Below are 18,813 nucleotides of genomic sequence, written 5' to 3' on the forward strand. Positions count from 1 at the left end.
TAGCGGTGGGGTGACAGGTCCGACCCGTCCGATCGCAACCGCGTCACCCCTGAAGGCTTTGGTGCTGGAACTCTGCTCAGACTAGCGTCGTCTGGTTGCACACTCGCAACAGATGAAACGGAGCAACTGGTGCTCTGTTCACGATTGACGACTGCGATGGATGATCGATGCGAACTCAGCGACGAACTGGATCAACATCAACGAGTAGACAAACGACGAACAGGAACAACAGAACAATAGTAATGAGCAGCAACGGTTGGAAGTAGCATAAATGGAGAAAGCTTAGTCCTCTGACTAAGCAGAAACTGGTGTGTTGCGAATTTACTGACTGCCTTTGGTAAACTTGTTGTTTTGGGAGTGGATCATCGAAATTGGTGCATTTTGCAACCGGCCGCCGACACTGATTGCACCGTTAGTTAAACGAGGGTTTGACATTTGGCTGGATGATTTGGACTTGAACTGGAATCTTTTTTGAAAAACCCTGGACGTTTTCTGTTTTGGAACAGTACCTGACACGATCCAACCGAAAACCGAATTCTGTAGGCTGGGACCATGATCAGACACTTTGAATCGACCATCGGAAAGCAGATCGTAGAAGGCTTGAGCACCAATGATGATGTCGATTTGTCCTGGCTCGTGGAAGTTGGGATCAGCAAGTACTAAATTCTCTGGCATACTGCACGGAACACGGCTGGCTGGTTGGGAAGTTGTTATCTCAGGAAGCACGTTAAAAGTCATCGAAGAGCCAAACGAAGATATTTTCGAGCAACGGGGAAAAACGGATGCCGTCACCTGCTGTTCCGAGACGGTTGACCCACCGATTCCTTGGACGGTAAGATTATCGGAGGAACTCTGGAGCTTCAAACTTTGGCAGAATGTCGTGGTGATGAAGTTTAACTGTGAGCCAGAATCTAACAAGGCTCTGGCTTGCCGGAAGTTTCCTGACTGGTCCAGGATGCGAACAACGACCGTTGACAGAAGTACTTGGTGTGGTGGTGTGTGTACTTGTGTGGGATGTCCAATTGTGTGTTGGTTGTCGCCAGAGAAGTCTGTAGAGTAGTCTGGCATTTGTATAACTGTGAACGATGAGGAGGTTTGTGGTCTGGAAAGTGGGCTAGTAGAAGGGATCGGTTGGGATGGCGGAGATGGTGGTGGGGATTGCGGAGCTTGACGTACTGGCGGCGTGGAATTTGTATGGATTTGCGAGACGGAGGATTGAGAATCTGTGTGCAGCAACGAATGATGGCGCAATCCGCAGTGACGACACGAGCCTCTGCTGCAGACACGAGCCATGTGACCGGGAGACAGACAGTTCAGGCACAGTCGAGCCCTCTTCACTAAATCACCGCGTTCTTCGACTGTACATTTCAAAAACTTCATGCATCGGAAAGCAGAATGAAAATCTTCACCGCAGAATGGACATCTTGAGAAGAATTGAATACTGGGATGGCTCACTCCAAAACTTGACCGATTAGAATGGCAGTCCGCTGCAGTAGATTGATGCGCTAATGTTTGCAAAACAGTACAGTGATCTCTCAGAAAACGCATCAATTGCTTGAAATTTGGCACCTCTCGTGAATTATGGTGGGTTTCCCAATGGCGCAACGTCGACAAATCCAATCGTGCACAGATCATGTGCACCAGCAAAGTGCTCCAACCGTCGGAAGATTCGCCAACTTTTGTCAACATCTGGATATTTTTCTCAAAGTCACCAATTAGTTTGCTCAACTCATCGTAGCTCTCTTTGCGCATCATCTCCGCATTAAAAAGCGCATCTAAATTTGTTTTGACTATGAGCTTTGGATTCTCATATCGATTTGTTAAAGCAGCCCATGCCACTTCGTAATTGGCTGCCGTAATCTCGATTGAGCTCACCTCCTGAAGCGCTTCTCCTCTCAGCGCGGAACGTAGGTACGAGAACTTGTCAATCGCCGTCAGATGGTTGTTAGAATGGATGAGACTGTTGAAAGAATCTCGGAACGTTATCCAAAGCTTGATCTGCCCATCAAAGCTTGGCAGAGATATCTCGGGCAGTTTAACGCGTGCCAAACTTGATGATGACCCGATCGACTCCTGGGAACTGGTGTTGGGCGCTTGGCAACCGTTTTCAGATCGATACGCTAATGATTGGAGGTATAACAGCTCACCCTTCATGGTACAATAATCATCTTCTTTCTGCATCGAAAGGCTGTCATTTTCCTCGGCTCGTGCGGTAATCAGCGTCAGCTCCTGCTCAGGATCCTCCACACCGGTCACCTGGTCGGTCTGCAGCTCGATTTCCGCACGCACTAGCTGAAACTGCTTGAACGCATCGTCCAGGCGTTCTATGCGTACACCGATTACTTCACTTCTCACTGCACTTATTTTTGCACTTGCAATAAACTGTCGCACCGTCTCGAAAACGCGACACTGGCTGCTTTCCAACTTGTAAAGTTCTCTTAGATTGCGCATGGTAAAACCTTTCACTTCACAGTTCCCGCAGTTTCAGCTAGGCTGCCACTTAGCACTGTTAATCACTGATTTTCACTATGACAGACCGCGGTAATCAACTCGACGTCTCGCAAAATGGTAGCTCAACACAATCACCCCAGCTGACGGATGGGCCAAAGTCAGCAATATTTCTACAACCGACCCACTTTAATTCGCACGATAAAGCTGTTCTAAATATCGTCCACTTTATCCGTAAATCCACGAACAGTAAAATGCCAGACTGTGGTGTTTCATGCAACGACCCCCCACAGACTCTCTGAACACACAAAAAAAGAAAATGGTACTTAGCTGCCGACTGATGATTGGTAGCAGGACTAGCGATGGACCGAAAAAGTGCAGCACAAGCCACACGGGTTTAGAGCTCGAAATCAGCTGTTCACAGCAGCGCAGTAGACGGGTTCGATCAAACTACACAGCAATCACCCATTGCAGTTGGTACAACACACAAAACACTATTTTTTTGGTCAACTGCTGGCAGATTTTTCTCCTAAGAAGCAGCGACAGATCGTGGGGAAAGATCACTAGCCAGTATGGCTTAATTTTTGCACAGGAGTACTTTCAATGATCCGATAATAAACACACGCCCACGTTGGGGGAAATAGTTTATTTCATTAATTCACTGTGACAGCGAATCACGGAACAGTATGGTCACGGAATGTGCACTTAATTAGTGCGAAATCCACTTCAGGTTGTGGCTCGAATTTGAATTTGCTGCACCGATCACTAAAACCCAAGCCAAGCCACGGGACATGGACGCGCGCTTTTTCTTTGTCCGTTTTTTACAGCACAATCATTTCAGGACTATTGTTCACTGCACTGATGGTTTTACGGAACTAGCGAGTCCCGTAATCCGGCTTCTCGAAGGACCAAAATGTTTCAACGGATACCGAGTATTTCGGATTTTTCAATGAGAATTCACTTCTTGATCAAACTTCCGTTTAATTTAAAATATGAAACGAGATACAGAATGCAATGATAAACTTTATTGCAACCGACGGGAATGAAACAGAATGTATAGCATAGAGTAGGGGAGAGGCGGGCTATATGCGCATATTAAGGAAAACACTCATTTTCTCCCATATTCCGATAGATATTAGCCTGAAAACTATATGCACATGAGCGGACATCTGTTTTCTATACGTAAGAGCAATTTTTCTGTTTAAATTTCTTACAGTTTTTGTGAAAATAATTTAATAATAAAAGAAGTCAAAATAGCCGATTTCCGAAACCGGCGGGCTAAATGCGCATATTTATGTTTTAAGCTATATTTCATTTACACTCGCAATATTTTGAAATTATTTAATTGAAAATGGTAGAAACGGATGTTAGGCATACGTCAAGGCTGAAATTTTGGTGAAATTTTTTACATCACTAGTTTTTTTGCTTGAAACATAGTTAAGTATGCCATATGGCCATATTTCATGGTAATATGTTGTTCATATTGTATTTTTATCGGATCAGTATGAAGTTCTTCTTTTTTCGCTGTAAGATCGTGATTTAAGCGTAGATTTAATGTTTAAATGATAGAAAGTAAAAAATTTATAAGAATAATCTATTTTTCTTGATATAGGCATTTAACCTGCCTTGATATGAGCATTCAGAACCTGTCTCGTATTCCAATATCTTATCATCTACAACTTTGCCAAAAGCTTCAATTTGTTGAATTTCCGATTTCCAGATGAATAAGAAAGAAAAACCATTAAAATTTTGTTTCACAGAATCTGTACGCACGATAATTAAAGTTCAATATATTATAACAAAACTGACAAAAATTTTGTTTGAATTTTTAAATTTTTTCGACTTTATAGAACAATTCAATTTGTTCATGCCATGTGTTAAAAGCGTACTACCCTCAAACTGCACTGATTAGATATGATGAAACTCTAACCATATCGTCAATCGGCTGTATGCGCATATTACCTAACATGCGCATTTAGGAACACTTCCCCCTACTACACGCGATGGATACTAGCTTGCAAGTAATCAATTGGGTTTTTTTTTATTCTCCGCTTTGTGCGGTGCTTTGGCCATCCAACGAAGTGACCAAACGTAGGGGGAAGTGTTCCTAAATGCGCATGTTGGGTAATATGCGCATACAGCCGATTGACGATATGGCTGGAGATTCAACGTATCTAATCAGTGTAGTTTGAAGGTAATACGCTATTGAAACATGGCTTGAAGAAATTTGATGGTTATATAAAGCCAAAAAAATTTAAAAATTCAAATAAGATTTTTGTCAGTTTTGTTGTAATATATTGAACTTTAATTATCGTGCGTACAGCAATGGTCCGAAAATCAATCAAAACAAACACTCAGGATGCGTTTCCTGTTGGAAACATTCCGATTGTATAATGGGATAGCGCCTCTCGCTACTGCTTCGCCTGGCTGGTATGCAATCTCGATCAGCGCTCCTATCAGCTATGCAAACCGAGTCGCATCATTCAGAATCATCGGTTCAGCAAACATCGCATATCGGAGATGAGTGAGATACAAACTGATCCATTCTGAATGTAGCTCACTCAGTATCTGCCTGAATTATATGAAATTCAAAATTATTTTTTGCAGGACGAGAAAAATCAAACAGTTGTGCGGGACACCATAAATTCTCAGTAGTTTTAACGTGACGTACGACATTTTAATAAGAGAACTTGTAAAAATTGAAAAACACGGCGAAAGTGAACATCTTTCCCTCACAAACACAACTGCAATTTGATTTTGATCATACTGATGTTAAAAAACGTTATAACAACAAATAAATTTATTAATTTGCTTTATATCAAATCAAACAAAATACGCTAATGATCGGCTTCATGTATCATTCACTCACTGCCTGATCCATTCACTCCTGATCGAAGACCAACAAGATTCGCCATATGCATTGCGCATTGGTGATATTCCAATTTGATGATGGTGCTGCACTGTTTTGACAGCAAGCATCGTGCGAGGTGATCTGTATTTTAGCGATGAATTGAACGATCGATGATCGGGTAGGTCCAGTAGCAATCAATAACGAAACCCGACCGCTGTACGTTCAGGTGCGAAGTGCAATCAGAAACATTCATTGAAAATGAGTGATATTCAGAACACTGGCGTACAGATTCTGTGAACAAAAATTTTAATGGTTTCTCTTTCTTATTCATCTGGAAATCGGAAATTCAACAAATTGAAGCTTTTGGCAAAGTTGTAGATGATAAGATATTGGAATAAGAGATAGGTTCTGAATGCCCATATGAAGGCAGGTTAAATGCCTATATCAAGAAAAATAGATTAGTCTTATAATTTTTTTACTTTTTATAATTTAATCTTTAAATCTACGCTCAAATCACGATCTTACAGCGAAAAAAGAAGAACTTCATACTGATCCGATAAAAATACGATATGAACATAATTTTACCACGAAATATGGCCATATGGCATACCTGACTATGTTTCATGCAAAAAAATTAGTGATGTAAAAAATTTCACCAAAATTTCAACCTTGACGTATGCTTAACATCAGTTTCTACCATTTTCAATTAAATAATATCAAAATATTGCAAGTGTTAATGAAATATAGCTTAAAACATAAATATGCGCATTTAGCCCGCCAGTTTCGGAAATCGGCTATTTTGACTTCTTTTATTATAAAATTATTTTCACAAAAACTGTAAAAGATTTAACAGAAAAATTGCTCTAGCGTATATAAAACAGATGTCCGCTCTTGTGAATATAAATTCCAGACTCCTATCTATTGAAATATGGTAGAAAATAAGTGCTTTCCTTAATATGCGCATATAGCCTGCCTCTCCCCTACCTATCTGGACTTGACAAAGGGGATGCGCGCTATAGATGTGGCGAAATCTGGTGTGGCGCTATTCGCTATTACACCCAGAACTACGGTGTCTAAAAATTTGTGCGAACAGCCTCATACGATGCATTCCTCGACCGTCTGCGGCGTGTGGTTAAACTCAAGGGCAACATAATAACAAACATAACACAATTAACAACCCTGCACTCATGGTAAATTGCTTTACTTATAGAAAAAAAGGAGAGAAATTGGAGAGCGGTTGAATTTTAGGAATTATGTTCGCCAAGTTATGCCGTAGAACGGATTACTATGAAAATAAAATAAAAACTATACCAAACTTCAAACCATGTCTCAACATGAATTTGAAATCAACAGTTATTATTTATAGTTCCGTTCTATTAATTTCTGTAAAAATAGTTTCAATCATATCTTAGTATTAGGTTACTTATTTATTATTTTAATACAGGTATTACCAATCGTATATTTATCTGATAAGATGGTAATATAATAAACATCAAGGAAATTGTAGAACGCTTGTCATTGACCGAGTAAATTTTAGGAATTATGTGCATCAAGTTTTGTCGTGCGACGGAAAACTATGAAACAAAAATAATGGATCAACATTGTTTCAAATACCAATCATATGAATCTGATTTGTAAGACAATAAGATTAAGGAATGAACGAGAATCCCCGGTCACAAACATTGATCACAAAGTATACAAACAAAATTTTTCTTCAGCTTAATTTTTTAAGTATTATTTTTTTGGTACTGTTTATTTCCGTATATATCAAGTGACATTTAAACAGATTTGAAATTTTTTGTTTTCCAACATTTCACTCAAAAATATTTTGAATTCTTAAGCAAGTTGAGAACACTTTCAAGCCGCAAATTTGCAGGCATTCCGTGCACCCATGTTGAAATATCATTTAAATTATTTAGTTTCATAACTTATGTCTTCACATATGAATAAATGAATACAAATTTCATAACTATTTTACTCATACTATTTATACTAAACTGCTATATAACCTCGGCTGGTAAACGGTGGATAATGAGCAACACGAGGCCTCATAGTGGTCATATCACCTTTTATTCACAACTCCTATCTCTACCTCCCCGCGGTGCCGGCTGGGATGCGAGTAACCTAAGCGGAGATCGGGTACCCAACCCCGGTGGATGCTTTGGTCGCATGCAGACTGAGAAGGTGGCCGCACGCGTCTGTTCCCCAGGTCAGGGGCGGCGTGCAACAACAACCGAGTCTGTTCTCCAGGTCAGGGGCGGCTCAAACATCGTCTGTCTTGCAGCAAGCGGCTGAACTTATGAAATGCGGCTCCCGCCAGCTAAGTCCAAGATGGCAGGCCCATCGCGGGATAGGGACTTTAGGCTAACAACCTACTGCTCCTGATATCTTGTATTGTTACGGAAACTGAGAGAAGAAATAACCGAATTGGAAATTTGACAACGACTTTTAGCATGAAAACACGGACTAGAATTGGAACTTGGAATGTTTTGACCCTTGCCCAGCCAGGTAAGCTGGCTCAACTTGCTAGGGAAGCCAGCCGCCTTAAGCTAGAGATATTGGGACTGAGCGAAGTCCGTTGACCTAACACTGGAGAACACAAGACACAGTCTGGGCAAGTACTGCTTTACTCTGGCATACGAGGAGAACACGCTACTCGGGAACGAGGAGTTGGTTTCCTTTTAAGCCCGCAGGCCTATGCGGCCCTCATAAGATGGAAACCGATAAATGAAAGAATAATCGTAGCCAGATTCAGAACACGGGTTAGAAACCTTACAATGGTCCAGTGTTATGCGCCAACTGACGTTGCCGATTTGCAGGAGAAAGAGAAGTTTTACAGTCAATTGAACAGCGTGGTTGAGAGAATTCCGAAGGGTGACATTCAAATCCAATTAGGCGACTTCAACGCAAAGATTGGCTCCGATAATCAGGACTTTGAGCGCATCATGGGTCACCATGGCCTAGGACAAATGAACGAAAACGGAGAGCTGTTTGTAGAATTTTGTGGCAACAACAACATGGTGATCGGTGGATCGCTCTTCCCTCATCGACCAGCACATAAGGTCACTTGGATATCCTGAGATGGCCGAACAGAAAATCAAATTGATCTCATCTGCATCAGCCAAAAATGGAGAAGGAGCCTTTTTGATGTCCGCAACAAACGAAACGCAGACATTGCATCTGACCATCACCGTGTCCTTAGCAAGATACGACTGAGAGTTGCGCGTGTCCAACGGCGCGAGGAGAAAGTCGGGTGTCGATGCAACGTCCGCCGCGGTTAGAGAATCCAGAGGTGAAAAGGGCATACGTTGAACAGCTAGAATTCGACGGAACAGTCGAAGAACAGTTGTGTGGAATCAAGAATGCCTTTATCACGACGAGCCATGGCACTCTCGGTAAAGTTTGTGGAAGAAGTGAGTGGATGAATGTCGGATGAAACTTAGAGGATGGTCAATAATCGGACAAAAGCGAAAGTCGGAATTGCGCAGGCATGTACCGGGTCAGCAGAAGCAGTCGCCCGCTTACGTTATGCGGAGCTGGAAAAGGCAGATAAACGAGCTTGTAGACGAGACAAGAGAGCCTGGACAAACTCCCTAGCCGAAGAGGGAGATAGAGTCGCCGTCAATGGAGATATGCGATTACTTTACGACATTTCTCGCCGCCTCAGGGGTGTAAGGACTATGCAAGAATGCCGCTGAAAGACCGAGCAGGTCAATTATTGACCGATCGAACAGATCAGCTCAAGCGTAAACTGAGCACTTCAAACAACTCTTCCGAGTCACGAATAGCGATGGCCAACAGAATCCGCAGCTCGAAACGCCCACAGTAAGTCGCATTATTGGCGTCAACTCGGACGCGCTCTCGCTGGCTGAAATAGAAGCAGCAATCAAAAACATTAAATCCAACAAAGCACCTGGGATCTATTGCATCCCTGCTGATATGCTGAAAGCTGACCCTGCCATGTCAGCAAAAATGTTGCACCGTCTTTTCGCTGACATCTGGAATACTGCAACATTCCCGGCCGACTGGATGCAGGGTATCCTTGTAAAGGTCCCGAAGAAAGGATACCTGCCCGAGTGCGGTAACTGGCGAGGCATAACGTTGATCTGTACAACCCTCAAAGTACTCTGCAAAGTGATCCTGAACAGGATCCACGAGAAATTCAACACTACACTCCGACGGCTACAAGCTGGATTCCGATCCGGACGATCATGTGTGGACCACATCACAACACTACGAATCATACTGGAACAAATCAACGAATTTTAATACTCTCTTCTGCTGGTAATTGTTGATTTCGAAAAAGCATTCAACCGACTCAACCATGAAAAAATCTGGGCGGCTCTAAGGTGAAAAAGAGTACCAAAGAAACTTGTCCATCTCATCGAAGCACAATACGAGGCATTTTCGTGCAAGGTCTTGCACGACGGTGTCTTGTCCGAACAAATCCCGGTAACTGCTAGAGTGAGACAAGGATGTATCTTATCACCGCTGCTTTTTCTCATCGTAATGGATGAGATTCTGATTGGATCGATCGACTGCCGTGGAATCCTTCAACAATGGAGCAACTGAACGACCTAGACTTGGCTGACGGTATCATTTTGCTCGCCCAAACAAAACTGGATATGCAGAGCAAACTCGACGAGCTCACCGAAAGTTCCAAGGCAGCAGGTCTCAAAGTCAATGTCGGAAAGACCAAGTCTATCAACACAGGAAATCCCTCCAGTTTCATGGTAGTTGGGCAACAAGTTGAGATAGTGGAGTGCTTCCAGTATCTTTGTAGCCAGATAACGCCTCATGATGGTACCAGAAAAGACATCGAAACCCGGATCAGAAGGCCCGATTTGCGTTCGCGAGGCTCCGAAACATCTGGCGGTCACGCCAGATCTCTCTACGAACGAAAATCCTAATCTTCAACGCAAACGTCAAATCCGTATTGCTGTACGGGTGAAAAATTTGGTCCACATATGTGGTGACGAAGCAAAAACTGCAAGTATTTGTAAACCGATGCCTGCGGAAAAGCATCCGCGCTTGGTGGCCTGGCTCTACATCGCCGGTGCCATCAAAAGGCGCTAGAAATCGAGATTCGGTATCGTAAGTGGAGATGGATTTGGCACACGCTGCTTAAAGATGGAAACGAGATTTGCAGAGAGGCGTTGGATTGGAATCCAGAAGGTCATCGAAGAAGAGGCAGACCCAGAATCACGTGGTGGCTAAGCCTAGCAGCTGAAATCCGAACTGTCGATGAGAACCTTGACTGGGACCAAGTGAAGACGCTGGCCCCGGATCTCCAACAGGTGAGGTCTTTTACCAAGGCCCTATGCACCGGAGGATCGGCGCGGGATCATTAAGTAAGTTAGTAAAAAGCCCCGCATTCATCTTCGTAAAGAATCTTACCATTCGGAGTGTAAAGCCTTTGAACCTTACTCTTGATAACCTCTAGGTTCCCGGATAAAAGCAAGGTCCAGGTTTTCGAAGACGTTTTTACTCAGTAATGTACTCGAGGATCCTAGAGCATGATGAAAATTTGTCTGAACACATTTTAGAGAGCTCAATTTTGTGGTTTTTTGCCCGTGGTGGTGAGGTGAACCACCAGCTTTTAGCCATTTACACATGTTTACTTTTCTCGTTTTGGTTTGCTCCATGTTCTGAGATTTCTTGAAGGTTTTGTGTTAGCTGGTTTGTTGATGGTTACTTAACCTTTAAAACTGTCCATTCCACCCTAGCCTATTATAAGTTGATCTTGTTCCAAGCATGGGCCCATGTTAAAAAATCTAGTCCCTTCCGGTGTGCAATTTGCACTGAGTTTACTGAAGCTATTCTCATTTTTCTCGTTTTTTTCCTTGGCCATATATTGGCCCTGGTCCTTAGACTCTGGTTCATTGAGATCGAGTGTTTCCAAACTACTTCCTTTGCTTATCGACTCTCTTTCTGTGGGTTGTACCTGGTCTGTCGCCGACTGGTTCCTTAGGCTGTCGGCCCTGTTTAGGCTGCCAGGTCCTTGTGCAGCTTTATCTGTGGTGTTCTCTTCCACAGCTCTGTTTTCTGGATTTCTCTTGGTAATTTTCCAGGTTTGACTGGAACTAAACCCATAGTAGATATATAACGAAGTTCATCTTCTCTAACTCTCTCATCGAGGTTCCGTCTACGGTGAAAACAACTTCGAGAGCTTCGTTCTTTTTGTGGATATAGTAGAATTTCCAGCTTTCAGTGCTAAGACAATCGTTTTGGCTTTCAATTGTAGCCTGAATCATACAGATATCATCCTCCGCAGCTCCAGGTAAAGCATGGATCATCAAAAATCTGGACGCACTGTTTATTATACCATAGCGCTCCAAGTTGTCGGATCTGAAATGCTTTGACCGTACTTTGTTTGGAAATGTTTCCTCTATCAGTGCTAAAAATTTCATAACGATTCGTTTTGTTCCAATAAAGTTACACGTAATGGAAGCCGCGAGGCGAAAATTGATTTTAGACACCCACGTCAAAAACCCGACGTGGTCTGGTTCAAAAATCGTAAAATCTGATTTTGGGCAGCTTCGTGCCCAAAAATTTTACAAAGCCACTTGTCAGGGTTATATCCCCGCCAAATTCGTTTTCGCCGATAAGTTTGCAAGAAAGTGTTTGATCTGGCAAGGTAATTGCAACTGCGGACGAAAAACACCGGTTTTTGTGAAAAACAAGAACTCCGAAATGTACAAGGAGGAGTGCCTGAAAAACGTTTTTTTTTCGTACATTAGATCTCACAAAGGACCAGTAAAGTTTTCGACAGATTTTACATGCTGTCACTACAGTAGTGGTATCGGGCCAACGGGTGGATTTTATCGGAAAAGAAAATCAACCCACCCAACTGCCCACAGTTCCACCATATCGAAAAATTTTGGGCAATTGTCAAGCAGCAGATGAAGAAAAATGGTAGGACGACTCGGGATGCAACAGAGATGAAGAGATTGTGGAACAAAATGGCCACTGAAGGCAGTAAATAGGGTTTCCAAACTATGATGAGTGGTTCTCGACGAAAAGTTCGAAATTTTATCAAAACAACATCGGAATAATTTTTTTCTTTTATTTTTTTTTTGTTTGAAGTGCAAAAAAAACCTTACATTTTGATTACAAAACATTTTTATTTCGTTTACATAACTCAGAGATAGACCCGTTTTGATGCGTCCAGATTTTGCGTGATCCATGCTTTATTGACACTTATGTGCGGACTAGGGTTAACACTGGATTTTCAGACTAACGAAACGATATTTATTTTCAAAATTCAATGTTTTGGTTATTTTTAAGAAAAAATGTTAAAGTCGTAATCGTATAACAAGTTAGAACGTTTTATTTCTTTGCTGAATCAAACCCATTTATTCAATTAAGGTCCTGAAGGTTTTTTGAAAATTAAGCTCTGATTACTGGTTTCCAAAAATCCTTATATCAAAAATCCCCGAAATGTTTTGATTCCCGAGAATACTTAAAATTGATATTCTAGCAGGAAGTGATAACACCATATTCAATCTGAGAAAAGCTGAATCTGATCTCACAACGAAAATTTCATTCAAATTTTTGAAATCATGTGACCTTGACCGTTTTCCAAAACTTTATCAGTTCGTTTTTTTTTTCCTTTTCAAAGCATCACATTTTGTTTTCAATATATAATAACCAACGTGTCATTCAAATGGTAAAGCAATTGTATCCAACAAACGAAAGGAAAAACATGCTCTGTAACGTATCGTATCGGACTGACCACACATGGTCCGTGAAACCAACTTGGTAAACGGATGAATAATGCATTACGAATATCGGTAAGGCTCTGCATCAACCAAAACCAGCGCCATCATTATGGGCATGAATGCTAATTCTCAATTAAATTGAATAAATACCCAAACAATGACTCAACTCAATACAGGCAGATTCACCAATCGCCAAAATGCAAACATTCAAACGCAAAGTGGAAACAAAATTCCCTCCCCCGGATTCTTCTCGTGGCATAGGGAAATCAATTGAGGATGTCTACCTCAGCCTACAAAAAAAAACTTGGGATACGGATGGATTGTTTCGAAATTTTGCACATCATGGTGGGTGATTTATTTTTATTGCCCGGACCGGAGTGAGTGATGAGTCGATGAATTGTGAAAAAGGTACAATTGTGTACGGATAATTGATAGTAAAATGTTTGCAGCCCATTGAGCGTTGATTTACCGGAAGTTTGGAACCACACTCGGCCGGCCTGTAGAATATGCTATATCTTTTGCCAAATTACTCAATTCAAATATTGAAAGGTATTTTTCAAATTGATTTGCTTTTGCAGCAATTTTCATTTTTAATTTTTTATCCTTCAAACATAATTCAAGAGTACCTTCAGTGAGAGGTTATCATGTAATTTTTTTTGGTAATGCTTGAAAACCATGAGATCATCCTGAATGCAGTATCACAAATAAGACACCGTACCTACAGCCATTCATGGTAGATGTTTTCGTTCCCTGGACTCATAGCCAAGAGCGCCTGGGAAACAAATCCCCATTTCGGTTTAATCATCGAACAAAACGTAACAAATTAAATTACGATTCCAATTCAAGCGGCCCTCTGCTCGCAGATAAAACTAATAATGTGTTTCTGACACCGATTTGATTAATGCCACAATGGGACAATGAATGCTCGTTCGGAAAATCGAGGAACACTCAAGAGGGAAGTCATCAAACGACCTTCCGAGGGGTGGGTGGATGAGATTTCCTGCTCCCCTTCTCCTTGTATCGAAACGTTTCAATTCCGACATCAAAAGTGACCAACACTGGACAAACCATGGCCATGGACGGCATTCATCAGGGGGGAGGGTCGGAGAAGGTCGACGGCGATGCCAAGGCGAAATGATCGGATCAAACGAGTGCTTTCCGAGTCCGAGCGTGGTTGGAATTCTTTCACCCTGGACCAATTCGAGCCAATAATTCAATTTAAACGTTTGCGTTTGAGCGAAATCGAATTCCTTCGTAGCTTGGTCAGCTGTATGGAGATGGGACCTACTGTTATTTGACCATTTTCCGGAAAAGCTGGCAGAAGGTGGGCGATTGCGGTTGGACTACAAATATACACCCACACACAAAAGCAAAAAAAGAATGCCAGATATTCACTGAGATTAACTTTTACTTCACCTCCCATCGGCCCGGTTGGTCCAGCTTTTGATGATATTGAAGGGATTTTCTTCTCTTTGCAGCACAGAATGGAGTGGCCGAAAGTTGATTCATTCTTTTTGGCATCGGAAAACAAATAACAGCTGGGTTTATTTTTCCGACTGGAAGCAGCTGGATCGAATTGATGAATAACTTTTGTGGAGAAGTCGCTTTGGAACAAAAGAGAAACTTTCGCTTAGATACTTGTCCTACTTTCAATTAGTGTCAAAATAATCTTTTGAGATTTTTTTTTTCAATTTGTAAATAGTTAAAAATGTTTACTGAAGTCATTCAATGAATTCATTGGGGTGTTTTCGAACATGATATTAATCTCAAATATGAATTTGTTTTACATCTTACTCTATTCAACCGTCCTCATGACTCAGATCAAACTTATTCAAGCAATAGTTCAAATTAAACATATTTTTTCTCGTTATAAAATAAAAAGTTTTTTTTTTCTTCAATATTTATCGATAATTGAAGATGACACCAGATGAAAACATTGAACATGGAACTGCCGATCTCTAAATTTTGTGGGCAGTACCCACGTGCTCTCCAACGAATTGAAGAGCCGCAAATTCGACATCCTAGCGCTGCAGGAGGTATGCTGGAAGGGCTCCACGGTACGAACGTACCCAGATGGTAATGCCATCTTCCAGAGCTGCGGCAACACACACGAGCTTGGGACAGCTTTTATAGTGATGGGAAAGATGCAAAAGCGCGTGATCGGGTGGTGGCCGATCAACTCATGAATGTGCCGGTTGAGAATCAAGGGCCGGTTCTTCAACATCAGCATCATCAACGTGCACAGCCCTCACCTCGGAAGTACCGGTGACGACAAAGACGAATTCTACGCGCAGCTGGAGCGTGAATACGACCGTTGCCCAAAACATGATATCAAGATCGTCATCGGGGATTTCAATGCTCAGGTCGGCCAGGAGGAGGAATTCAAACCGACAATTGGAAGGTTCAGTGCGCACCAGCTGACCAACGAAAATGGCCTCAGACTTATTGATTTCGCCGCCTCCAAACGAATGGCTGTACGTAGTACCTTTTTGATTGACAGCCGGCACTTCTCGGACATTATAGACGTCAGATCCTGTCGAGGCGCCAACATCGAGTAGGATCACTATCTGGTGATGGTGAAGATGCGCCCAAAACTCTCCGTAGTGAACAACACACGAAACCGTGAGGTGATGAAAAGGTGGAAGCAGCACTTCGATGAACACCTGAACGGCGCACATGCAGGAGATCAAGACGGTGGGGGAAGGTACATCGCCGGCGTAGCCAACGACGAAGACGAGCCACTCCCAACGATGAGTGAAGTTAAGGAAGCCATTCGCCAGCTGAATAGAAACAAGTCGGCTGGGAAGGATGGCATCGCAGCTGAACTCATCAAAATGGGCCCGGACAGGTTGGCCGATTGCCTACACCGGTTGATAATCCGGATCTGGGACATAGAACAGCTACCGGAGGAGTGGAAGGAGGGGGTAATATGCCCCATCTACAAGAAGGGCGACAAATTGGACTGTGAGAACTACCGAGCGATCACTGTCCTCAATGCCGCCTACAAAGTGTTGTCCCGACTTCTACTCCGCCGCCTAACGTCACAAGCAAACAGATTCGTGGGAAGTCATCAGGCCGGTTTTATGGAGGGACGGTCTACGACGGACCAGATATTCACATTACGGCAAATCCTCCAAAAATGCCGTGAACACCAAGTCCCTACGCACCATCTATTCATCGACTTCAAAGCCGCATACGACACGATCGACCGTAACGAGCTATGGAAAATCATGGACGAGAACGGCTTTTCCGAGAAGCTGATCAGACTGATCAAGGCGACGATGGATGGAACGCAGTGCTGTGTGCGGATCTCGGGTAAATTGTCGAGTTCATTCGAATCTCGCAGGGGGCTTCGACAAGGTGATGGTCTATCCTGCATGATGTTCAACGTGGCGCTAGAAGGTGTTATTCGACGAGCGGTGGGCGAAATGCGGGGCACGATTTTCAACAGATCCAGTCAACTTATCTGCTTTGCCGATGACATTGGTATAGTCGGCAGATCATCTGCGGCGGTGGAGGAGATCTACCGCAAACTGAAACGCGAAGCAGGAAGGATTGGGTTGATGATTAATACGTCCAAGACGAAGTACATGCTGGCCTGCGGATCCGAGACCGACCGAACCCGCTTGTCCAGTAATAACAAGGTCACGATCGACGGCGACGAGCTGGAGATAGTCGAAGACTTTGTCTATCTCGGCTCACTGGTGACCGCAGACAATGACACCAGCCGTGAGATCCGGAGGCGAATTATCAGCGGAAGTCGTGCCTACTATGGACTCCACAAGCAACTGCGGTCGAGAAGACTTAGCCCCCGCACGAAGTGTAACCTGTATACGATGCTCATTAGACCGGTTGTTCTCTACGGGCACGAGACATGGATATTGCTCGAGGAGGACCTGCGTACACTCGGAGTATTCGAGCGACGAGTGTTAAGAACCATCTTTGGCGGCGTACAGGAGAACGGAGTGTGGAGGCGAAGGATGAACCACGAGCTCACGCGACTCTACGGCGAACCCAGTATCCAGATGGTGGTGAAAGCTGGCCGGATACGCTGGGCGGGACATGTTGCGAGAATGCCGAACGACTGTCCTGCAAAACAGGTGTTTGCTACGAATCCGGTAGGAACAAGACGAGCGGGGGGCGCAACGAGCGAGGTGGTCAGACCAAGTGGAACGTGATCTGGCGAACGTGGGGTGCCCGAGGAATTGGAGAACGGTTGCCATGGACCGAGTGAATTTTAGGAATTATGTTCGTCAAGTTATGTCGTGAGACGGAATACTATGTAAATAAAAATAACCAGATGAAAAAAAATCTGAAATAGCAAACAAAGAAATAAAACAAAAACATCGTTGGATAAAATTTAAAAAAAAATTATCAACCACCAAATAAATCAATAAAACATTATAAACAAATAAAAAAATGTTGAAACAAGATTAAAATCGAAATAATAAGATAAAAACAGATTAAAAAGGAATCAAGAGTGATCGAGTTAACCAATCTAATAGAAAACAAAAAAAAATTAATAAGATAAAACAAACATGAACTTATCAGTTAAAACGAAAAAAAATTGAGGACAACAAGGTTAAACAAAACAAAACAATGTCAATTATTACAAAACAGAATAAACGAGTTTACGCAAGATCAAAACAGAATTACCTTACTGAATCAATGGATTTATATGTATAATTATTTTAGTTACATGGTATTTCGTTTCACGGCATAACCTGATGAACAATATTCCTTAAACTCATCGGTAACCGTTCTCCAACTTCTCAGGCATCCCACATTCGTCAGATCAAGCTCCACCTGGTCTTACTAACTTGCGCTCCTGCTCGTCTCGTTCCTTCTGGATTGGCAACAAACACCTGTTTGCAGGACAGCCGTGCGGCATTCTAGTAGCATGTCCTGCCCAGCGTATCCGTCCTGCCTTCGCCACCTTTAGGAGTCTGGGTTCGCCGTAGAGTCGCGTGAACTCGTGGTTCATCCTTCGCCTCCACATTACGTTCTCCTGCACGCCGCTAAAGATGGTTCTTATCACTCGTGACTCGAATACTCCGAGTGTGCTCAGGTCCTTTTCGAGCAATATCCACGTCTCGTGCAATCGGTCTAACGAGCGTCGTGCGAAGGCTAAGCCTTCTCGATCGCAGTTGCTAGTGGAGTCTATAGTAGGTACGACTTCCACTGGCCATTCGCCGCCGGATCTCATGGCTGGTTTCATTGTCTGCGGTCATCAGTGAGCCGAGATAGATCTTGCTATTACTGGAAAAGTTGACTGGGTTGGTCTCGGATCCCTCACATGATAGCAGTCTAACTCTATGTTGGCGCCTCGACGGGATCCTTCCAATTGTCAGTTTGAATTGCTCCTCCTGGTCGACCTAAGCGTTAAAATCCCCAATGACGATCTTGATATCGTATTTTGGGCAGCGGTCGTACTCACGCTCCAGGTCCGCGTAGAATTTGTCTTAGTTGTCCGCCATCGATACTTCCGTCGTGAGGGCTGTACATGTTAATGATTTTAATGTTGAAGAACCAGCCCTAGATTCTCAACCGGTACATTCTTGGATCGATCGACCACGACCCGATCACGCGCCATTGCATCTCTATAAAGGCTGTTCCAAGCTCGTGTGTGTTGCCGCAGCTCTGGTAGATGGCATGACCATCTCGGAACGCAAGTATCCTTGAGCTCTTCTAGCATACCTCCTAAAGCACTACGATGTCTAATTTACGGATCTTCAATGCGTTGGGCAATGCACGTAGGCACTGCCCATGAAATTTAGAGATCGAAAATTCCAT

At 43.1% G+C, this 18,813-nt stretch overlaps 1 protein-coding gene across 1 annotated transcript; it reads right to left on the minus strand.

Annotated features, from left to right (window-relative positions):
- Window positions 1–321: 321 nt before the first annotated feature.
- On the minus strand, window positions 322–2,451 carry LOC129742758 (uncharacterized). The gene has a single exon (XM_055734700.1). It carries the CDS (start codon window positions 2,449–2,451, stop codon window positions 322–324), a length of 2,130 nt encoding a protein of 709 aa, XP_055590675.1.
- Between the last annotated feature and the right edge of the window lie 16,362 nt (window positions 2,452–18,813).

Source organism: Uranotaenia lowii, chromosome 2, assembly GCF_029784155.1.
Source record: "Uranotaenia lowii strain MFRU-FL chromosome 2, ASM2978415v1, whole genome shotgun sequence".
NCBI classification, from domain to species: domain Eukaryota; kingdom Metazoa; phylum Arthropoda; class Insecta; order Diptera; family Culicidae; genus Uranotaenia; species Uranotaenia lowii.